Source organism: Pelophylax lessonae (assembly GCF_965119305.1).
Source record: "Pelophylax lessonae genome assembly, chromosome: 4".
NCBI classification, from domain to species: Eukaryota; Metazoa; Chordata; class Amphibia; order Anura; family Ranidae; genus Pelophylax; species Pelophylax lessonae.
This window is the reverse complement of record NC_138771.1, coordinates 613,744,718-613,769,433: the sequence shown is the minus strand read 5'-3', so window position 1 is coordinate 613,769,433 and position 24,716 is coordinate 613,744,718. Positions and strand designations below refer to the sequence as shown.

The 24,716-nt window shown below is 46.0% G+C and overlaps 1 protein-coding gene across 1 annotated transcript in view; it reads left to right on the top strand.

Moving 5' to 3' along the window:
- The window catches only part of LOC309554683 (A.superbus venom factor 1-like), a gene marked incomplete at its 3' end in the record, with an annotated part of 174,990 nt that overhangs the window by 72,439 nt on the left and 77,835 nt on the right, over positions 1-24,716 (top strand). The window contains exons 2-3 of the mRNA XM_082256389.1: positions 21,558-21,744; positions 21,846-22,008. Coding sequence (XP_082112515.1) covers positions 21,558-21,744; positions 21,846-22,008 — 350 coding nt within the window. The remainder of the gene's footprint in view (positions 1-21,557; positions 21,745-21,845; positions 22,009-24,716) is intronic.

Below are 24,716 nucleotides of genomic sequence, written 5' to 3'. Positions count from 1 at the left end.
CACAAAGCCACACTCCAGGCTCTCACCGTCCTGCCTCTTCTCCTTATCCTCTCTCCTCCCAATTGTCCTCCACTCCACCTTCCATGATGCCATCGTCACTTTGTTCTGGAAAAAGGCAGGCTTCTGTTGCCCAAATGTTGGAGCGTAAAAAAAAAATGATGATGCTGGATAACCCTCTTGCCCAAAGTTTGACTGCTGGCTTGTCGGAACTGATAGCCCACCAACTACTGCCAAAGCAACTGGTGGACTCGGAGGCCTTTCGTAAATTTGTGGCCATTGGAACAGCACAATGGAAGGTCCCAGGCAGGAAATATTTCTCGCAGAAGGGCATTCCAGAGCTGTATGGCCATGTTCAGCTACAAGTGAATATATCTCTTGCACACAGTGTTGGTGCCAAGATACATCTGACCACAGACACATTGTCTAGCAAACACGGGCAGAGAAGGTATATCACTTTTACTGCCCACATGGTGAACCATCTGATGGCTGTCAAGCATGTAACCCGTGGCACTCGTGTAGATTTGGTTGTACCGCCACGGATTGCATGCAGGCCTGCCTCTTCTTCTCCTCCTCCTCCTCCATCCTCCCTCTCCTCCTCAGCCGACTCCTCCTTTTCCGCTGCTACCGTCTCTTCCGCTGCGCCACCCAAGATCCCCAGAACCTATTCCACATGCCAGGTGAGACGTTGCCATGCTGTGCTGCGTTTGTTGTGCCTGGAAGCCAAGAGCCACACTGGTCCTGCACTCTTTTCAGCTTTGCTTTGAGACAAGTCAACAGCAGGAGTCTGAAGAGGAGTCAGAGGAGGATGGTGCCAGGGAGGATGAGGAGGAGCAAGAGGAGCATGCTTTAAACCTTTCTGGGATCCCTGGTGTTTTCCGTGGATGGGGGACGACATTATCCTGGATGATGAGCTGGAGGCAGGCCACTACACCGCTTCCAGTTTAGTGTGAATGGGGGCCTTCATGCTTTAGTGTTTTAAGGGGGACACCCGTATAAAAAGCATAAAGGGCAAGGACCAGTACTGGGTGGTTAGACCCCCGGTACAAACAAAAAATGGCGGAAATGTTACCAGCATCACAGAGGGCGGTCAGAATGCAGCACTTCCAGGCCTTGCTGCGAGAAATGCTGCATTCGGCTTTTGCGTGCGCTAGCAGAGGAATTTGCAGTCACAGAGAGACAGTTGCGGGTAGCAATCCAACAGCGCCTGCAAGAAGAGGGCAGTTTGAAGGTGTCTTGGTCACTTCAGATATGAAATCCTTCTTTCTGCCGAACCACCGACAGCTGTACTCCGGATCCAACATCAGGGAATGCCTAGACCGACAGGTGTTAACATCAGGTTAACGGCCGATGTGGACGCTCTGAGGAGTGATGCACCCCTGGACTTCTGGGTGGGCAGACTTGACCTCTGGCCAGAGCTTGCTCAATTTGCAATGGAACTGTTGGCTTTCCTCCCGTCCAGTGTCCTGTCCGAAAGGACGTTCAGCGCAGCAGGGGGGATCGTGACCGATAAGCACACTCGCCTAGCTCATGACAGTGTAGACTACCTCACATTTATAAAAATAAATGACGCATGGATCTCTGAGGAATTCAACACATGTGACCAGTAGACCAGGTTTCATTGAAATTCCCCATGACAGGTCACAAATATCCGCCAGACCGCCATCCACCCACAACAATTCCTGTTCCTTGTCTTCGCTAAATACAGCGGCATAAAAGGCATTTTTCATGTCCATTGAACGCCTAATTTTTGGGGCCTTTCATGGCCGACAATTATGTTTTTTGTCAATGCCTTATGAACCTTCTGCCACAGAATACAATATTCTTTGCTGTCAGGTAAACCAATGTGGGCTAATTTTTGGGACCTAAATGCCTAATGTACCTCCAGCCATCAAAATACTACGTACATCAAATACATCAAATACTATGTTCTTAGCTGTCAGGTAAACCCATGTGGGCTAATTTTTGGGGCCTATAGTGGCCGACACTTACTTCTGTATCCTGTGAATGCCTAATGTACCTCCAACCATCAAATACTACATTCTTAGCTGTCAGGTAACCCATATGGGCTAATTTTTGGGCCTTATATGGCCGACACTTACTTCTGTATCCAGTGAATGCCTAATGTACCTCCAGCCATCAAATACTATGTTCTTAGTTGTCAGGTAAACCCATGTGGGCAAATTTTTGGGGCCTATACTGGCCGATACTTACTTCTGTATCCAGTGAATGCCTAATGTACCTCTAGCCATCAAATACTACACTCTTAGCTGTCAGGTAAACCCATGTGGGCTAATTTTTGGGGCCTATAGTGGCTGACACTTACTTCTGTATCCTGTGAATGCCTAATGTACCTCCAGCCATCAAATACTACGTTCTTAGCTGTCAGATAAGCCCATGTGGGCTAATTTTTGGGGCCTTTTATGGCCGACACTTACTTCTGTATCCTGTGAATGCCTAATGTACCTCCAGCCATCAAATACTACATTCTTAGATGTCAGGTAAACCCATGTGGGCTAATTTTTGGGGCCTATACTGGCCGACACTTACTTCTGTATCCTGTGAATGCCTAATGTACATGCACCCATCAAATACTACGTTCTTAGCTGTCAGGTAAACCCATGTGGGCTAATTTTTTGGGCCTATAGAGGCCGACACTTACTTCTGTATCCTCTGAATGCCTAATGTACCTCCAGCCATCAAATACTACGTTCTTAGCTGTCAGGTAAACCCATGTGGGCTAATTGTTGGGGCCTATAGTGGCATACACTTACTTCTGTATCCTGTGAATGTCTAATGTACCTCCCGCCGTCAAATACTACATTCTTAGCTGTCAGGTAAACCCATGTGGGCTAAATTTTGGGGCCTACACATACTTCTGTATCCAGTGAATGCCTAAGGTACCTCCAGCCATCAAATAATACGCTCTTAGCTGTCAGGTAAACCCATGTGGGCTAATTTTTGGGGCCTACATTGGCCCACACTTACTTCTGTATCCATTGAATGCCTAATGTACCTTCCAGACACTTCTGTATCCTGTGAATGCCTAATGTACCTCCAGCCATCAAATACTACGATCCTAACTGTCAGGTAAACCCATGTGAACTCATTTTTGGGGCCTATATTGGCCGACACTTACTTCTGTATTCTGTGAATGCCTAATGTACCTCCAGCCATCAAATACTATGTTTTTAGCTGTCAGGTAAACCCATGTGGGCTAATTTTGGGGACTATACTGGCCGACACTTACTTCTGTATCCTGTGAATGCCTCATGTACCTCCAGCCATCAAATACTACATTCTTAGCTGTCAGGTAAACCCATGTGGGCTAATTTTTGGGGCCTTTCATGGCCAACACTTACTTATTTATCCTGTGAATGACTAATGTACCTTCAGCCACAGAATACAACCTTCTTAGCTGTCAGGTAATCGCATGTGGGCTAATTTTTGGGGCCTGTACTGCCCAACACTTCTTTGTCCTGTGAATGCCTTATTTTTCAGACTGGAATTGAAAATCAATGGGGAGTGGATACGGACCCATTTTACAGATGTGTGAATGGACCCTATATGTATTTGACATGTATTTACCGGCTGCTGTCAGTTCTGGCTGATTTATGAAAAAAAAAAAATCTGCTGTAAAAAAAAAAAAAAAAATCAGGGCAACTTTTCCAATTGCAATACTTCTGTTTAGGGTTGAGCAAACACGGACTGTATTATTCGTGTTCGTACCGAATAATTGGATTTTTGTTACCCGAACATGGACCCGAAAACTTTACTGTATATTCGGGTAAAAATCCGTGTTCGGTCGTTTTATTTCCGGGTTTTGCATGCTTTGGCGCGCTTTTCATGGCGGGCTTTCAACAGCCAATCAACAAGCATTTAACTGGTGTGCCTAAGCCATCCCAGCCATGCCTACAAATGTATCAGTAGCTGTGATTGGCCGTCTGAAGCATGTGACCAAGTCTTTATAAGTTCGAGGCAGCGCCGCTGCGGCGTCATTCTGCTGTTTAGTTCAGGGAGAGAGCACACATCAACGTGCTGGCTGCTGATTAGGGACAGACAGGAAAAAAAAACATTGGTGTCCGGATAGAATTGAGGGACAGGTCGGAGTGTGTTAGGCAGGGCGAGTTGTAGGCATTTTAGGGAGAGAGTCTGCTGATTTTTAGGGTCAGTGTGTTCTACAATTACAATCAATATTGCTGTGTGGGGTGGGGTTTGCAGTGACCGATCTACGATCTTAGCAATCCTTTTAGGGACAGAGTCTGCTGATTTTTAGGGTCAGACAGTGCGTTCTACAAACTACAATCAATATTGCTGTGTGGGGTGGGGTTTGCAGTGACCGATCTACGATCTTAGCAATCCTTTTAGGGACAGAGTCTGCTGATTTTTAGGGTCAGACAGTGCGTTCTACAAACTACAATCGATATTGCTGTGTGGGGGGGGGGTTTGCAGTCACCCGATCTATGATCTTATCAATCCTTTTAGGGACAGAGTCTGCTGATTTTTAGGGTCAGACAGTGTGTTCTACAAACTACAATCGATATTGCTGTGTGGGGTGGGATAGGAGATAGGCAGGTGTCAGTGGTCCACATCCATTTTGCTGTGTGTGGGCTGCAGTGAACACAATCTTTTTGGGGTGCAGTGAACACAATCTTTTTGGGGTGCAGTGAACACAATCTTTTTTGCCCACTGAGGAGGAGGGAGAAAAGTATTTTTCTAACAGGCACTGTGTGCAGCATTTTCCTTCAGCTGTGCTGTGCTGAGTGACTGATCATACACTGCTGTGTTCAGTTCACATGTGCTAATATTGAGTGGTTTCAGAAATCATACATTTTTTTTCTATTCCACTATTCAATATACAGCCTTGGGTTAAAAAAAATTAAATTGTGGCCTGCAGCAGAGCTGAATGATATTTGGGGTTTTTGGGGTTCATCTCATACTTCTGAAGATTTGAGGGTGCTGCCTGTTCCATACTCCTCCTACTCCTCATTCAGCCTTTTAGGGGTACAAACAATAGTAATTGGGGCCTAGTGTGGTTTTGAACGTGTGAGATACATACACTTTTTTTGATCATATTTCCTATTCCACTATTCAGTAAAAACCTTTGGGGATCAATTAAATTGCGGGATAGTTTGTGTTGGTACGTGTGAGTTCCACCTTTCCAAGTTTTTGGGGTTCATCTCATACTTCTAAAGGTTTGAGGGTGCTGCCTGTTCCATACTCCTCCTACTCCTCATTCAGCCTTTTAGGGGTACAAACAATAGTAATTGGGGCCTAGTGTGGTTTTGTACGTGTGAGATACATACACTTTTTTTGATCATATTTCCTATTCCGCTATTCAATAAAAACCTTTGGGGATCAATTAAATTGCGGGATAGTCTGTGTTGGTACGTGTGAGATCCACCTTTCCAAGTTTTTGGGGTTCATCTCATACTTCTGAAGATTTGAGGGTGCTGCCTGTTCCATACTCCTCCTACTCCTCATTCAGCCTTTTAGGGGTACAAACAATAGTAATTGGGGCCTAGTGTGGTTTTGTACGTGTGAGATACATACACTTTTATTGATCATATTTCCTATTCCGCTATTCAATAAAAACCTTTGGGGATCAATTAAATTGCGGGATATAAAAGAAAGATGCGGGGAGAGTGTCCGTAAGAGCGGTGAAGACAGATTGCTTCAAGGGCCGCTTCACGGACCACACACCCCCACAAAAAGAAAGATCAAATATAGGCTCCAACAAATGCACTGTGTAGGCTGAGTTGTGATGAAAAATGAACAGACTTTTATTGAAGCACTTATGCCTGGTGGACGAACAGGAACATGCATGAACACATTACACTTAAAATATATATAAAAACATGTACAGACAGTGGACACTATCACTGATTAGACCTAACCAATAAATCGTGAATAGGAAATGCAAATTCTAATGAATAAACCAAAGGCTACCTCTGATAAACAGATTTATAGATTTCCTATCGTGTTCCTAAATAGGAACTCCATGAGGGTAACCTGGAAGAATGATGTGTAGTAAACCAGGTGTATAGTCACCGATGGGTCAATCCATGGCAAGGCATCTTCAAACAATACTGGTCCAAACAATGAGGATGCAGATGATTGGCCGATTATTATTGTATGGTAAAAAAATATATATACTGGCTAAAAGGTGTGGACTTCAGTAGATGGTTTTGTCCATTCAAAACAAAGCCGATGCAGTGGCAACAGATGCAGGGTTCCTCTATGTAGGTGGAGCAGTGCCTGTAGGTCGATTGCTGATCGGTCAGGTGATTGTAATGTGAGTATATCCCAAAGGTGATGGGGAATTGGGCAAAAGCGTCTTAATGTATCACCAGGCCAAAGAATGTAGATGCTAAAAGAGAATGAGACAAATCCATACCTCCGTGTGTAAAGTTGCGGTGACCCAGCTGCTTGTAAAGGCTTCCAGCAGCGTGGTCCGGTTTAGAGCTTGCTCGAGCCAAGGCTGCAGGTGGTGACAAACAAGTCCGTGGCGAGCGGTCTTGCGTCACATCCGGTGTCGGCGAGCAGCGTACCCAAGGATCCGTAGCCAAGCCGGAGCTCAGGGGGTCACGTACACACAGGATGGAGGTGCTAGGTCATGGTGGTAGGTCCAACTGTATAAGCTGACGCGTTTCACCGAGTCAAGTCGGTTTCATCGGAGCTAATTTGGAGGGAGTATTGGAGTCCTTTTTATAGTGGTTAATCATTGAAAGATGTGATTCAGGTGGAAGTAATCAACCGGAAAACAGCAGAATGTAGTGTCCATTTGTAACCACAAGATGTCAGTATACAATTTAAGCAATAAAAAGGAAAGCAAAATAACTCCCAACATCATACCTCTGTACAATAAACACATACATGACGACTGCCTATGTATTATACTAGCTAAATAAATTGCTCAAGAGAATACATTAATATAAGAAAAGAGCTATATAACAATGCAGTCGTAACATGTTGGTGGAAAATATAATAAAAGATGATAAAAAATAGAGGTCTCTTAAAGCTATATTTCATCATATTGGTAAAAAGTTTATACCGTAAGAGAAAAAGGATAAATGTAAAGAGGAGTGCATTACAAACCAAAATTAAGGAATAAGGGAATTAACTTAATATAAATGACGGGGGCTATGACATAATCCTTTTATATGGAAAAAAATACAATTGGTGAAGCTATAACAATATTGTATATATTTTTTCCCCTGATTCCGCATGGTACGGTGAGAATAACAATGTATTATCACCTGAGATGCAGTAATATCAGGCCCTTTGTTCACCACGTTGATTATAATCTGGTGACATAAAGGGCTTAAAAGGATAGCAGCCCAGAAGCTCAAAAACACAAACACCAATTAAATAAAGGTAAATTATCCTGTAACGCAATAATATGTGTAAAAAAGGCAGAAAGGATAAAAATGACGAGAATTAGATCTAAGGGGTCAGAAATGGCCTCAGGCTAAACTCGACATTTAGCCCCATAGGGGCCAAAGAACCCATTTTAAATATCCAAAGTTTTTCTTTCTGGAGCAGCACAGTGTCGAAGTCACCACGTCTGGCTGGAAGTTTTAACGCGTAAATCCCCCGGAACAAAAGTCCATCAGGGTTCGCACTGTGGTGCTCCAGAAAGTGCAGAGGTATCGTCTTTTTATCGACCTTATTCCTAATGTCTGACATATGTTCCAGGATCCTGGTCCTAAGCTGTCGTTTCGTCTTCCCTATGTAGGACTTATTACAGGGACATATGATCTGATAAATCACCCTTTCCGTTTGGCAGTTAATAAAACTGTTAATTGTAAATTCCTGGCTCATGTCGCAGCTAAAGAATGTTTTTGAGTTTATTGCTTGTTTGCAAATAGAACATTTTCCGCATGAAAACATCCCCTTAATAGGGGGTAAAGAAGTCAACCAGGTTCGTGGGGTTTTAGTACGCACAAACTCTGAGTGCACTAAAGTGTCTTTAAGGTTTTTGGCACGTTTCGCAGTAATCAGAGGACGGGGGCCAACCACTTTTTCAATAAGAGGTGATACAGTTAAAACCTGCCAGTGTTTGGTAATCACATCACGAACCTGGTTCCATTGAGAACCATATCGGGTGATGATCCTGGGATGGATTTGTTCGGATGGACCTGGGGGAGCCGAAGAGTCATCCCTCTTTATGAGTAACTCTGACCTCTTCCTAGGTCCCACTTTTTTACGCGCCCGTTTAAGTATATTGTGGGAATAGCCACGTTCATTGAACCGTCGGTGGAGATCCCTAGCTTCGATTTGATAATCCGATTCCTCCGTACAGTTCCGCTTAAGGCGGAGGAACTGGCCCACCGGTATACCATTGATTAGGGAGCGTGGATGGTGACTTTGCGCCAGGAGTAGCGTGTTGGCCGAAGTGGCCTTACGAAAAGTGGTCGTTTTTAACGTAGGGCCCATACGAGAAATCAAAAGATCTAAAAAAGGTAAGTGGTTGGTCGTCGCTGTATAGGTCAATTTGATGTTCCTATTGTTGCAGTTCAAAGCTTCAACAAAAGTCTCCAGCTCCCTCATGGTCCCTCCCCAGAGGAGCAGTACATCGTCGATGTACCTCAGCCATAAAAGAGAATGGCTGAGGTACATCGGGGATGGATATACTTCCTGCTCCTCCCAGAGGCCCAAATGGAGACAGGCGTAGGCCGGAGCCCACGGTGCTCCCATGGAGGTGCCCCTGGTCTGTTGGAAGAATGAAGAGAGGAACTGAAAACAGTTGTTTTCAAGCATGAACTGCAACAATTCAATGACAAACTCATTATGAGCTCCCAGATTAGGAAATTTGTTTTGCAAGAAATGATGTACTGCCTGTAGACCACACTGATGGGGTATTGAGGTATAGAGGTATTAGAATTTGCATTTCCTATTCACGATTTATTGGTTAGGTCTAATCAGTGATAGTGTCCACTGTCTGTACATGTTTTTATATATATTTTAAGTGTAATGTGTTCATGCATGTTCCTGTTCGTCCACCAGGCATAAGTGCTTCAATAAAAGTCTGTTCATTTTTCATCACAACTCAGCCTACACAGTGCATTTGTTGGAGCCTATATTTGATCTTTCTTTTTGTGGGGGTGTGTGGTCCGTGAAGCGGCCCTTGAAGCAATCTGTCTTCACCGCTCTTACGGACACTCTCCCCGCATCTTTCTTTTATATGCTATTATTTTTGATCAATAGGTATTCCTCCAGTCACGTTCTAGCTGAGCGACCACTGATTCACCACGCTACATGATACCCGTATAGAGGCCTCTATAGGAAGCAACCCAATCCCCCTTTTTTTCTTAAATTGCGGGATAGTCTGTGTTGGTATGTGTGAGATCCACCTTTCCAAGTTTTTGGGGTTCATCTCATACTTCTGAAGATTTGAGGGTGCTGCCTGTTCCAAACTCCTCCTACTCCTCATTCAGCCTTTTAGGGGTACAAACAATAGTAATTGGGGCCTAGTGTGGTTTTGTACGTGTGAGATACATACACTTTTTTTGATCATATTTCCTATTCCGCTATTTAATCAATACCTTTGGCTATAAACAATTAAATTGCGGGATAGTCTGTGCCGGTACGTGTGAGACACACCTTTCCAATTTTTGGGGCGCATCTCATACTGCCGAGGATTTGAGGGTGCTTCAGTCTGCCTCCTTCCTGTTCCGAACTCCTCCTACTCCTCATCCTGCCTTTAGGGTACAAAAAATTGTAATCGGGGCCTAGATTGTGTTTGTACGTGTGAGATACACCGTTTTGTAAAATTTGTCCTATTCCGCTATTCAATATACACCCTGTTTGAGTGTAAAAAATTAAATTGCGGGATAGTCTGTACCGGTACATGTGAGATACACCTTTTTAAATTTGTTTGGCGCATCTCCTTCTACCGCCGAGGATTGCAGGGCGCTTCAGTTTGGCTCCTGTTCCCAACTCCTCCTACTCCTCTTCCTCATCCTGCCTTTAGGGTACAAAAAATTGTAATCGGGGCCTAGTTGGTGTTTGTACGTGTGAGATACACCGTTTTGTAAAATTTGTCCTATTCCGCTATTCAATATACACCCTGTTTGAGTGTAAAAAATTAAATTGTGGGATAGTCTGTACCAGTACATGTGAGATACACCTTTTTAAATTTGTTTGGCGCATCTCCTTCTACCGCCGAGGATTGCAGGGCACTTCAGTTTGGCTCCTGTTCCCAACTCCTCCTACTCCTCTTCCTCATCCTGCCTTTAGGGTACAAAAAATTGTAATCGGGGCCTAGTTGGTGTTTGTACGTGTGAGATACACTGTTTTGTAAAATTTGTACTATTCCGCTATTCAATATACACCCTTTTGGAGTGTAAGAAAATTAAATTACGGCATAGTCTGTATCGGTACGTGTGAGATACACCTTTTAAATTTGTTTGGCGCATCTCCTTCCACCGCCAAGGATTGCAGGGCGCTTCAGTTTGCCTCCTGTTCCCAACTCCTCTTCCTCATCCTCCCTTTAGGGTACAAAAAATTTTAATCGGGGCCTAGTCTGTGTTTGTACGTGTGAGATACACCGTTTTTTTATCCTTTTTCCTATTCCGCTATTCAATATACACCCTTTTGGGGTAAAAAACATTAAATTGCGGCATAGTTTGCATATTTGACTGTCAGATACACCCGTGCGATACTGTTGTTGTTTTGTTCCGCTATTCAATAAACACCTTTCTAGGGCAAGATCATAAATTACAGAAATATGAGGAGACCGTCAAATAGGGGCCGTGGTGCTGCTGGTAGAGCTCCTGTTGCAAGGAGAGGACGTGGTCGATCTGTGCCAGCTACACGCACAAGTGAAACACCTTCCACAAGTGTGAGTAGGCGACAGAACCTGCATCAGTATTTGGTAGGGCATAATGCGCCTGTAGACGTGATGAGGCCTGAAGAAGTACAGGCGATAGTAGATTGGGTTGCTGACAGTGCCTCCAGTTCCTTCACATTGTCTCCCACCCAGTCTACTGCAGAAAGGTCAGAGTTGGCACCTGCAGCCAATGTCCAACCGTCTTTCACCTCACCCCCTTAAAAATCAGGCAAGCAGTCTGAGCCCCAATCCATACAGCAGTCTCTTCTTCTTTTTGAGGACTCTGTCAGCAGGGTTTCCCAGGGCCATCCACCTAGCCCTGCCCCAGAAGTTGAAGAGATTGATTGCAGCGATGCCCAACCACTTATTTCTCAAGATGAGTACATGCAAGGACCATCGCAGCACGTCTTCGATGATGACGAAACGCAGGTGCCAACTGCTGTGGCGTTCAGCATTGTGGAGACCGACAAGGAGGGCAGGGGTGAAGACTGGGTGGAAGATGATGTGGAGGACGATGAGGTCCTCGACCGCACATGGAATGAATGTCATGCAGGTGACCTGAGTAGTTTGGAGGAAGAGGCTGTGGTCGCACAGAGCCACCAGCACAGCAGAAGAGGGAGCAGGGTGCAGAAGCGGAGCGGCCGTGCCCTAGACACTACGCCCGCTACTGCCCAACGCAGCAAGGGAACGAGCGCACCAATGTCGGCTCAAAGGAGTTCTCTAGCGTGGAAGTTCTTTAGAAAATGTGCTGATGACAGGACAAGAGTGGTTTGCACCCTGTGCAATCAGAGCCTGCAGCGAGGCATAAACCTTCTCAACCTGAGCACAACCTGCATGATCAGGCATCTAAGTGCAAAGCACGAGCTGCAGTGGAGTAGACACCTTCAAAACCAAGAAACGTCTCTGGCTCATCCTGCTTCCTCTTCTGCTGCAGTCTCGGCCGCTCCAGCCACATCTGTAGTGATACCGGCACCTGCCACCCCGCAATCAGAGGATCTGTCAGCAACACCACCACCTGGGTCACCAACCATCTCCACAATGTCCCGTGGAAGCGTTCAGCTTTCCATCTCCCAAACACTTGAGAGGAAGAGGAAGTACCCCCCTACCCACCCGCGATCCCTGGTCCTGAATGCCAGCATTTCAAAATTCTTGGCCTTTGAAATGCTGTCATTCCGTCTGGTGGAGACGCACAGTTTTAAAAACCTTATGTCGGTGGCTGTCCCACAGTACGTCGTGCCCAGCCGCCACTACTTTTCCAGGCAAGCCATCCCTTCCCTGCACAACCAAGTGGGGGAAAAAATCAGGTGTGCACTGCGCAACGCCATCTCTGGCAAGGTCCACCTAACTACCGATACGTGGACCAGTAAGCACGGTCAGGGGCGTTATATCTCCCTAACGGCACACTGGGTAAATGCAGTGGCGGATGGGCCTGAGGCGGATAGCAATTTGGCGGCATGTCCTTCCACCACCGAGGATTGCAGGGCGCTTCAGTTTGCCTCCTGTTCCTAACTCCTCCTACTCCGCTTCCTCATCCTCTACCGCCTCTTCATCTGGACAGCGTAACACCTTCACCACCAACTTCAGCACGGCCAGGGGTAAACGACAGCAGGCAGTTTTAAAACTTGCCTGTTTGGGGGACAAACCATACACCGCGCAGGAGTTGTGGAGGAGCATGGAACAGCAGACAAATGAGTGGTTGCTGCCAGCGAACCTCAAGCCCGGCCTGGTGGTGTGCGATAACGGGCGAAATCTCATAGCAGCTCTGGGCCTAGCCGGTTTGACGCACATCCCTTGCCTGGCGCATGTGCTGAATTTGGTGGTGCAGAGGTTCCTTAAAAACTACCCCGATATGTCAGAGCTGCTGCAGAAAGTGCGGGCCGTCTGTGCGCACTTTCGGCGTTCTCACCCTGCTGCTGCTCGCCTGTCAGCGCTGCAGCGTAACTTCGGCCTTCCCGCTCACCGCCTCATATGTGACGTGCCCACAAGGTGGAACTCCACCTTGCACATGCTGCAAAGACTGTGCGAGCAGCAGCAGGCCATAGTGAAGTTTCAGCTGCAGCACGCACGCTTTAGTCGCTCTGCGGAACAGCACTGCTTCACCACCAATAACTGGGCCTCTATGCGAGACCTGTGTGCCTTGTTGCGCTGTTTTGAGTACTCCACCAACATGGCCAGTGCCGATGACGCCGTTCTCAGCTTAACTATCCCACTTCTATGCCTCCTTGAAAAAACAATTCGGGAGATGATGGAAGAGGATGTGGCACAGGATGAGGAGGAGGAGGAAGAGGAGGATGAAGAGGAAACATTTCCAAGGCTTTCAGGGCAGTCATTCGCAAGGGGCTCCGAGGGTGGGTTCCTGCACACACAAACGCCAGGGACATAATTGTCCAGCAGGGGCACAGTTCTGGAGGATGAGGAGGATGAGGAGGAGGAGCTGGAGGAGGAGATGGAAGCATGTTCACAGCAGGGTGGCACCCAGGCCAGCTCATGTTCATCACTGGTGCGTGGCTGGGGGGATACAGAGGACACGGACGATACACCTCCCACAGATGACAGCCTTTCGTTGCCTCTGGGCAGCCTGGCACACATGAGCGATTACATGCTGCAGAGTCTCCACAACGACCGCCGAGTTGCCCACATTCTAACTTGTGCTCATTACTGGGTGACCACGCTGCTGGATCCCCGTAACAAGGACAACGTACCGTCCTTAATTCACTCACTGGAGCGCGATCGCAAGATGCGCGAGTACAAGCGCACGCTGGTAGACGCCATGCTGCTGGCTTTCCCACCTGACAGCGGGGCCACAGTGGAAGCACAAGGCAGAGGAGGAGGAGGAGGAGGAGGAAGAGGTCGCCAACGCAACCAGGGCACCGCCAGCACCTCAGAAGGCAGGGTTAGCATGGCCGAAATGTGGAAAAGCTTTGTCAGCACGCCACAACAAACAGCAGCACCAGCAGCTCATATGGAACGTCTTAGCAGGAGGCAGCATTTCACCAACATGGTGGAGCAGTATGTGTGCACATGCCTAGACGTACTGAATGAGGGGTCTGCCCCCTTCAACTTCTGGGTCTCCAAGTTAGGCACATGGCCTGAGCTTGCCCTTTACGCCTTGGAGGTGCTGGCGTGCCCTGCAGCCAGTGTATTATCTGAACGGGTATTTAGCACGGCTGGGGGCATTATCACAGACAAGCGCAGCCGCCTGTCCAGAGACAATGTGGACAAGCTCACGTTCATTAAAATGAACCAGGCATGGATCCCACAGGACTTTTCCGTACCTTGTGCAGAATAGAGATGGATACCGACCTTACCCAGCCATTGTTCCATTTTTGCTCTTTCTCACTCTTTTGGGGTGTACCCTCATTTAAAATTTGTGAAAAAAAGCAGTGTTGGCTACCTCGTCCTCCTCAGGGCCAGATTAACGTAGGGGCTATTGGAGCTGCAGCTTCAGGCCCCTACCTTTATATAGGCCCCAGGTTGGCCATATTCACTGTTACTGCTCTTCTGTCACTTGTAAACACAGAAGTCTGGCTTCTATGCTCGCTTCCCCAGGCAGCTCCCTCAGAACCTCCCCACACAGCACGAAGGCCGGACAAGGAGGGACAGTTGCCGATGCATGGATGTGTTTATGGGCTTCAGAGACAGCATCCCATGTGGAATTAGGCATGCATGGCTGCACCCTTCCTCCTCTGGGTGCATGCCAAGGCACTGCCCTTAAGGCCCTTCAAAATCCTCAGCACCAAGCACATGATCCTCTTAATCCGGCCCTGGTCCTTCTCCACCGCCGCTTCCACCTACACCGCCCATAGGTGTGCGCAGCCTATTGCATTAGGGTGTGCACCCCAAAGTTTAAATACACATGCATGTGTTTGCCTACATGTACATGGCCCCGATACATTACTCTCCCTGCTGGCAAAGTGAAATAGAGCAGAGCAGGTCCGAGGGAGATCTTTCCCATCTCCTCACTGGCAAACAGAGCGATAATGCTATGTGCCCTAGGTGTTTAGGGTGTGCCCAGGTACACCCAGCACACCCTGTGCGCACGCCTATGACACCGCCACATCCACCACCACCTCAACCTCCCTCCTACTCCATATGGGCCTCGTCCTTCAGAGATGAAGAACATTGTTTAATTTTTCTGGGGGTTTTTTTGTTGTTTTAAGTTATTTCCCTATCCAAATTTGTTTGCAGAGCACTTGCCATGCTCTTAACTACGTTTTGCTGCCATTTGCAGCACTCTAGCCCTTTCCATTGGTGTTTTAGAGCCATTTTAGTGCCTTAAAGTTCGGGTCCCCATTGACTTCAATGGGGTTCGGTGTCCGGGAAAAGTTCGGCAAAAGTCCGGGACACGGACCCGGACTTTTTTTTATAGTTTGGCCGAACCCGCCGAACACGGACATCCAGGTGTCCGCTCATCTCTACTTCTGTTATGACATTGTCCATGTGGTGGGACTATTTGTGCACAGCTAGTAAGTCTTTTGTGGCTGCAAATATGACCTAAAGGTTTTTAAAGTTCGCCTCCCATTAAAGTAAAAGGGGCCCGCTGCAAACTTGTGGTTCACAGACATTTGAGAAAATTTGTGGCTGACGTTCGAAGGAGATATTAGTCATTAGTTTTATATTAAAAAAGAATAGCGCAACCATGCAAAAGAAATGACTATTAAATATGGAGACAATCCATAAATAAAAATGGGGGTTTAGTCCCACCATATGACCATATCATGCTCAAGCCCACCACTGCGTCAAAGTACCCCATTATCAGTGGGTCCTACACTATCCATAAAAAAGGGGTGAATCCAGCCTCTCTTACCCTTGGAGACAACACTCCTTGCTGGGAAGGTGTGCTAATGCACTGCAGGGGACTCCTCCTATATCTACTTGATAGAGGACACCAATAGAGTACAGGTGTGTGTGGGGGATGGGATGCTCAACCACATAAGTCTGGTCAGACCGAATACATAATAAACAAGCAAAAAATTGGGGGAGCAAACCCTGCACATGTATATCTAAAGCCGGTGCAGCTATGGACCAAGCAACATGTATATTAAAAAAGAATAGCGCAACCATGCAAAAGAAATGACTATTAAATATGGAGACAATCCATAAATAAAAATGGGGGTTTAGTCCCACCATATGGCCATATCGTGCTCAAGCCCACCACTGCGTCAAAGTACCCCATTATCAGTGGGTCCTACACTATCCATAAAAAAGGGGTGAATCCAGCCTCTCTTACCCTTGGAGACAACACTCCTTGCTGGGAAGGTGTGCTAATGCACTGCAGGGGACTCCTCCTATATCTACTTGATAGAGGACACCAATAGAGTACAGGTGTGTGTGGGGGATGGGATGCTCAACCACGTAAGTCTGGTCAGACCGAATACATAATAAACAAGCAAAAAATTGGGGGAGCAAACCCTGCACATGTATATCTAAAGCCGGTGCAGCTATGGACCAAGCAACATGTATATTAAAAAAGAATAGCGTAACCATGCAAAAGAAATGACTATTAAATATGGAGACAATCCATAAATAAAAATGGGGGTTTAGTCCCACCATATGGCCATATCGTGCTCAAGCCCACCACTGCGTCAAAGTACCCCATTATCAGTGGGTCCTACACTATCCATAAAAAAGGGGTGAATCCAGCCTCTCTTACCCTTGGAGACAACACTCCTTGCTGGGAAGGTGTGCTAATGCACCGCAGGGGACTCCTCCTATATCTACTTGATAGAGGACACCAATAGAGTACAGGTGTGTGTGTGGGGGATGGGATGCTCAACTTCATAAGTCTGGTCAGACCGAATACATAATAAACAAGCAAAAAATTGGGGGAGCAAACCCTGAACATGTATATCTAAAGCCGGTGCAGCTATGGACCAAGCAACATGTATATTAAAAAAGAATAACGCAACCATGCAAAAGAAATGACTATTAAATATGGAGACAATCCATAAATAAAAATGGGGGTTTAGTCCCACCATATGGCCATATTGTGCTCAAGCCCACCACTGCGTCAAAGTACCCCATTATCAGTGGGTCCTACACTATCCATAAAAAAGGGGTGAATCCAGCCTCTCTTGGTTGCGCTATTCCCCCCCCCCCCCCAAAAAAAAAATCAAAATGTTTTAACATTTTGGTCAATTTGTTTTCTGCTACATATTTTTGATTAAAAAAATGCAATAAGCGTTTTTTAATTGGTTTGCACAAAAGTTATCACGTCTACTATCTACGGGAAAGATTTATGTAATTTTTATTGTTTTCTTTTTTTTACTAGTAATGGCGGCGATCTGCGATTGTTACTGTAATAATGACACTGGCAGGGAAGGGGTTAACACTGTTGGTGATCAATGGGTTAAATGTGAGCCTAGGGGAGTGATTCTAACTGTATGTGGGAGGGGCTTGTGAAATTATCATAGAGATCTGTGATCCTATATAGAAGGATCAAAGGCGCTCTGATCATTCTCTCAGCGGGGAGCGATCACGGGTGTCAGGCGGCAATCAGAGCTACCTGCCACGTGCATTGGAGTCCCCGCTGCCGAGTGGGGGCAGGAGTGCGCCGGTGGCGGCGCATGCTCGCCCCCTAGCTGCAGGCATGCGACCGGCGTACAGTTACGTTGGTTCGCGCAGGAGGGGCTGCCTGCCGCAGTATATATGAGGTGGGCGGTCCGAAACTGGTTAATGTAAACAAAAAAAAAAGACCTATACTCACAAACAAACCAGTCATAAAAGCATTTTAAAGTCCATGATGGACTCAAAGGAAAACAGGTCAATGGGACTGTGTCCAGCACGCCGGGGGATCCCCTTTTCTTCAGAGCTCTACAGTGGGACACCTGTACCAATGTGCTACAAGCTTAACCACTTGCTCACTGGGCACTTATACCCCCTTCCTTACCAGGTCAATTTTCAGCTTTCAGTGCTGTCACATTTTGTGTGATAATTGCACGGTCATGCAACACTGTACAAATCTGAAATTCTTATGATTTTTATTTCACACAAATAGAGCTTTCTTTTGCTGGTATTTAATCGCCACTGGGTTTTTTATTTTTTGCTAAACAAACAAAAAAAGACAGAATATTTTGAAAAAAAAACAAACAAAACATTTTTCATATTTTAAAAAAGTGTATGTGATCCCTGCTCTATCTGGGGTGGCAAGAGAATCCCTGCTGCAGCGCCACTGGGACTGATACTAAAACAGTAAACGATATAATTATAGGGGTAGTGGTGCGCTTCAGGGGTTAAACTCTTGTAAATCTCGATTTAGGGTTGGTGGGTGTGATGTGTCCAAATCTTAGTTTAAGAATGCTTCGTGTGATGAATATGTGTATGCGTCTATTTTCCGGGAAATAAATAGTAAAAGTGCAAATGCGTAGTGTCAATCAAACCAGTGTGTATGTCAATCACTAAATAAATAAATAAGTAAGTAAATATCAAGGTTCTTCTTCTTTGCCAATAAACATCAATAAATATAATATATAATTACAATGTTGATCTTCAATGTGTGTATCAAGTGTGTATTTTTCTATTTATTGATACACACATTGAAGATCAACATTGTAATTATATATTATATTTATTGATGTTTATTGGCAAAGAAGAAGAACCTTGATATTTACTTACTTATTTATTTATTTAGTGATTGACATACACACTGGTTTGATTGACACTACGCATTTGCACTTTTACTATTTATTTCCCGGAAAATAGACGCATACACATATTCATCACACGAAGCATTCTTAAACTAAGATTTGCACACATCACACCCACCAACCCTAAATCGAGATTTACAAGAGTTTAACCCCTGAAGCGCACCACTACCCCTATAATTATATTTTTCATATTTTGTTATAAAATTTGCAAACAGGTCATTTTTCTCCTTCACTGATGTGCACTGATGAAGCTGCACTGATGGGCACTGATGAGGTTACACTGATGGGCAATGGCAGTTGACACTGATGGGCACTGATAGGTGGCACTGATAGGCACTAATGGGTGGCACGGAGAGGTGCACTGATAGACGGCACTGAGGAGCATTGATAGGTGACGCTGATGGGCACTGATAGGTGGCACTGATATGCACTAGTAGGCAGCACTGCTAAGTGACACTGATGATTAGGCACCAAATGGACACTAATTGGCAGCACTGAAGGGCACTGATAGGTGGCACTGATGGGCACTGATTAGCAGCATTTGTGGGCACTGATTAGCAGCATTTGTGGGCACTAAGGGTACCGATGTCCCTGTAACAGAAGCCAGTTAACAGCTTTCTTCTTTTCATCATGCTGACAGTGTGAGGAGAAAAAAAGCCGGTAACCAGCTTCTGTTTACTTCCGTGATCAGCTGTCATTGGCTGACAGCTGATCACATGGTAAAGGGCCGCTGTGATTGGCCCTTTACCCCTAACTGTGATCAGCCGAGTCCCAAGGACTCGGTGATCACAGAGCATGCCACCCGTGTGCCTTAGGGGGTGCGCAGGCAGCAGGAGAACGGGAGGTCGTTCATGGACATCCTACCAGCATCTTAGGCCCGCACTGTAGCCATCTTTTGTCTATAGAGCGGGCGCCAAGTGGTTAAACCCACTTTCCTAGGTTTTTGTGCCCAAAGATAGTTTATGGGTCAGTATAAAACTTTTTTAATAATCTGAGAGAGAAACAGTTGACTGAAGTTCCTTCTCCCAGGTACACATGTACGATGGAAGGTCTGGATAAGCAGCGGCCAAGATAATAGAGTATAACTGGGAGACTATGTGTGTCAGAGGATCTGTCTGCATAGCTAGATATTCAAAAGCGTAGCACATATACAGTATATGGTAGTGAGGGAATAGAATTGATGTAAGATAAGGCCTGTTGCCTCTAAGCCACTGCATAGGGGTATGAAGGGGAACAGTAGACAAGGTAACGGTAGTCAATGATGGGTCCCACTGTAGAACTCGGAGGAGCCGTCTGTGATCCTACTTGTGATCCTGGTACTAGAAAATTTAGATACACTAACAAATTGAAACTTCTGTTGAAAAACATCAGATTTACTGGCCAGATCACTAGATGAAAATAATAGGAAAGAAAGCCTAAAAAAAGAAAACTGATTTAATCAGCACATATAAGAGCTGGTAAGCTGCAGTAAAATAAATGTTTGCTTTTGAGTTTAATGTTTTATCTAATGACTGTTCCAATGGTGCAGTAATTGATAGTGCATGTTAATATCTATGAGCCTCGGCTCACACTAGATGCAGTGCGAATTCACAGCGAATTTGTTGCGAATTCCGCACCGCATTAAGATCGCAACCCATTCATGCGAACCGATTGCAGAGTGTATGATAAGTTAACGACACTCTGGAATCATTTTGCAAATCACAGTGCGATTTGCAGAATCGGATCACATGGGTGTAAACACCCATGCGATCCGATTCTGGTGTGGACAAAAAAGGGTCCTGTATGAGTTTGGTGCGAATGCGGTGCGATTTGAGCCATACAAATCCATGGCTGAAATCGCACCCCAGAGACGCCGCATGTATTTCACTCAGGAATGTGCTGCGATTCCTATGTGAATTACATGCAGTGTCCCGCACCGCATTAGTGTAAACCTGGGCTGAAGGAAGGAGGAGATCAAATGGGCAAAAATCCCCAGTGCTTGATAATAAATGATTAAAAAAAGAAAACTAAAATGTAATCCACGATTAGCTAGGTTTACCCTCTCTATTTGCCCCCCGGGGGTCTTTGATAGCAGGTATGAAAATTATGTTTTCTCCAGGACAGGAATAGAGGGGAAATCTTCCAATGAGAACACCAGTTCCCGAGACAGCTATTTTAGAGGCGATATCCTTTACTTTGGAGAATAACAACAACAAAAAAAGACAGGGGTTTTGACCATTCCATCCCCTTCTTCTTTTGAATATACATATGTATCTACAGGCAAAACTTTTTTTTTTTTTTTTAATTTAGGGGTTAGATCCCCTTACATTTTTTTTACTGCAGTCCGCTGGTGAAAACATTCACCTTCTCTGTTTGTTATCAACCATTGTCACCAAGACAGAAAGTGCTTGAGAACCAAATCTTAAAGTTGACATCAGAACAAGTGGTAGGGAATCCTCCAGCTGGAAAATGTTTTCTGGTGATAATTGTTTTAGATGGGAATTTCCATCACTTTGTCCTAATGGGACACAAACAGAAAAAAATTGATGCCGGCGTAGGGGTTTCATCTGTGCTTACCCAAAACTAATAAAAAATGTATTAACACGTACACTTTAAAGGGGACCTCGCAGTCTGCTAAAATTGCCTGTGCTCCTTCCTCATTTTACAAATCATCTATTGTAAGTTGGTATAAAATGTGCCTATAAAAAAGTTAGATTTATACCTACCTTACCCATTTCTTCTGCATTCCTGGGCATGACTTCACCCTTCTTTCAAGAAAATTCCTTGATAATGCAGAGCTGATAAAGTCTCACAAGAAGATACTCCAGTCCATTGCAAGAGCATCTTCCCATGAGACCTGGCTGGTCTGTATTTTCTAGGATCTGGCAGGTAGGAGTGTGATGTCATCCTCACCGCCTTGGCACCATGAACAGAAGACAGGGGAGGTAAGTATAAACCTGAATTTTTTTACACCTTCTAATAGTAGGTAATTGGGGAATTGAGATAAAGCCCAGACAGTGTAATTGGACCATGCATTTTACAACAAGTTATTCCATAATTAACATTTTGATGTTATACCTTTTATCTATGTCCTTTGACAGATGTATGCTCATTACTCCCAATGTTCTGCACTTGGAGAGTGAGGAGACCATAGTGGTGGATGGGCAGAGCCGGGCATTTGAGGCTGATGTGGAAATTCAGGACTTCCCACAGAGAAAGTTAAGTTTGGCCAAGCAAAAAGTCTCCCTTACCAGCGCCAACAAATATCTTGGCTCGGCAGTAGTGAAGGTAAATATTTAGTACCAATCCAGAAGAGGCATCATCTAACCAAACTTTGAGTTTGCATTATATTACTTTCTAACATTTTTTTTTTTGTGTGATCTTCACAGATTCCCTCTAAGGACCTACTGAAGGACCGCAGTGTAAAACAATTTGTGTACGTTACAGTAAGGTCTCAATTATGTAATCTAGAGAAGATCGTCCTGCTTGGACATCAGAGCGGATATGTTTTTATACAGACAGACAAGACCATCTATACTCCAGGATCTACAGGTAATCCATAGACAGACAGACCTTTGAACTCTATGCAACTGTAATTTTTATTGTCTATACAGTGGGTACGGAAAGTATTCAGACCCCCTTAAACTGTTCACTCTTTGTTATATTGCAGCCATTTGCTAAAATCATTTAAGTTCATTCTTCTTCCTCATGAATGTACACATAGCACCCCATACTGACAGAAAAACACAGAATTGTTGACATTGATGCAGATTTATTAAAAAAGAAAAACTGAAATATCACATGGTCCTAAGTATTCAGACCCTTTGCTCAGTATTTAGTAGAAGCCCCCTTTTGATCTAATACAGCCAGGAGTCTTTTTGGGAAAGATGCAACAAGTCTTTCACACCTGGATTTGGGGATCCTCTGCCATTCCTCCTTGCAGATCCTCTCCAGTTCTGTCAGGTTGGATGGTAAACGTTGGTGGACAGCCATTTTTAGGTCTCTCCAGAGATGCTCAATTGGGTTTAAGTCAGGGCTCTGGCTGGGCCATTCAAGAACAGTCACGGAGTTGTTGTAAAGCCACTCCTTCGTTATTTTAGCTGTGTGCTTAGGGTCATTGTCTTGTTGGAAGGTAAACCTTCGGCCCAGTCTGAGGTCCAGAGCACTCTGGATAAGGTTTTTGTCCAGGATATCCCTGTACTTGGCCGCATTCATCTTTCCCTCGATTGCAACCAGTCGTCCTGTCCCTGCAGCTGAAAAACACCCCCACAGCATGATGCTGCCACCACCATGCTTCACTGTTGGGACTGTATTGGACAGGTGATGAGCAGTGCCTGGTTTTCTCCACACATACCGCTTAGAATTAAGGCCAAAAAGTTCGATTTTGGTCTCATCAGACCAGAGAATCTTATTTCTCACCATCTTGGAGTCCTTCAGGTGTTTTTTAGCAAACTCCATGCGGGCTTTCATGTGTCTTACACTGAGGAGAGGCTTCCGTCGGGCCACTCTGCCATAAAGCCCCGACTGGTGGAGGGCTGCAGTGATGGTTGACTTTCTACAACTTTCTCCCATCTCCTGACTGCATCTCTGGAGCTCAGCCACAGTGATCTTTGGGTTCTTCTTTACCTCTCTCACCAAGGCTCTTCTCCCCCGATAGCTCAGTTTGGCCAGACGGCCAGCTCTAGGAAGGGTTCTGGTCATCCCAAACGTCTTCCATTTGAGGATTATGGAGGCCACTGTGCTCTTAGGAACCTTAAGTGCAGCAGAAATCTTTTTGTAACCTTGGCCAGATTTGTGCCTTGCCACAATTCTGTCTCTGAGCTCTTCAGGCAGTTCCTTTGACCTCATGATTCTCATTTGCTCTGACATGCATTGTGATCTGGAAGGTCTTATATAGACAGGTGTGTGGCTTTCCTAATCAAGTCCAATCAGTATAATCAAACACAGCTGGACTCAAATGAAGGTGTAGAACCATCTCAAGGATGATCAGAAGAAATGGAAAGCACCTGAGTTAAATATATGAGTGCGGGCTGTGCGACTCAGTGTTGTGCGTCTGACCGGGCTGTGCGACTCGGTGTTGTGCGTCTGACCGGGCTGTGCGACTTAGTGTTGTGCGTCTGACCGGGCTGTGCGACTCAGCATTGTGCGTCTGACCGGGCTGTGCGACTCAGCGTGGTGCGTCTGACCGGGCTGTGCGACTCAGTGTTGTGCGTCTGACCGGGCTGTGCGACTTGGTGTTGTGCGTCTGACCAGGCTGTGCGACTCAGCGTTGTGCGTCTGACCGGGCTGTGCGACTCAGCGTTGTGCATCTGACTGGGCTGTGCGACTCGGTGTTGTGCGTCTGACCGGGCTGTGCGACTTAGTGTTGTGCGTCTGACCGGGCTGTGCGACTTAGTGTTGTGCGTCTGACCGGGCTGTGCGACTTAGTGTTGTGCGTCTGACTGGGCTGTGCGACTTAGTGTTGTGCGTCTGACCGGGCTGTGCGACTTAGTGTTGTGCGTCTGACCGGGCTGTGCGACTTAGTGTTGTGCGTCTGACTGGGCTGTGCGACTTAGTGTTGTGCGTCTGACCGGGCTGTGCGACTGAGGGTTGTGCGTCTGACCGGGCGGTGCGACTCAGTGTTGTGCGTCTGACCTGGCTGTGAGATTGTGAGTGTTGTGCAACTGAGTGTCAAGTGAGTGGAGCGGAATACCAGAGGGTGAGAAGGTAGCGTTAGGAAGCCAGGAAATAGCCACATAGGATAGGCTTAAATTACTGAATCCCCATTAGATTAGATAGTAGGTACAATGCCCGGCGGGTGTGGAGATGCGACTCGGTGTACATCTTGTGATATGTATGCGTTCCTCGGTCATGTGATCGAAGGCGAATACAAATGTGCAAAATGTGAGCACGTTGCTTCCCTGGAAGCTCAGGTCCTGAATCTAGGGAAGCAGCTGGCAACACTGAGACGAATGTCCATGCCGGAGGAGAGCCAGGATTGTACCAATCAGGTGCAGGCAGGGGTCTGCACAGAGGTGGGCGGAGTATCGGAGGTGCAGGCATCAGAGCAGAGTAGAGGGGTGACAGTTAGGAGGGGTAGAAGGGAACAAGGCAAGGAGGCTGATCCTGGGCTGGAGCACCCCAATAGATACTCCCCGTTGTGTGATGTTGGGGAAACCAGTCAGGGACCAGCATTGCTGGAGCAGAGCGACGCCCCTAGCTGCCAGGGGAAGAACTCCTCCAGTGAGGCTGGGAGAAAGGGAAAGGAAAGACAGGTGCTG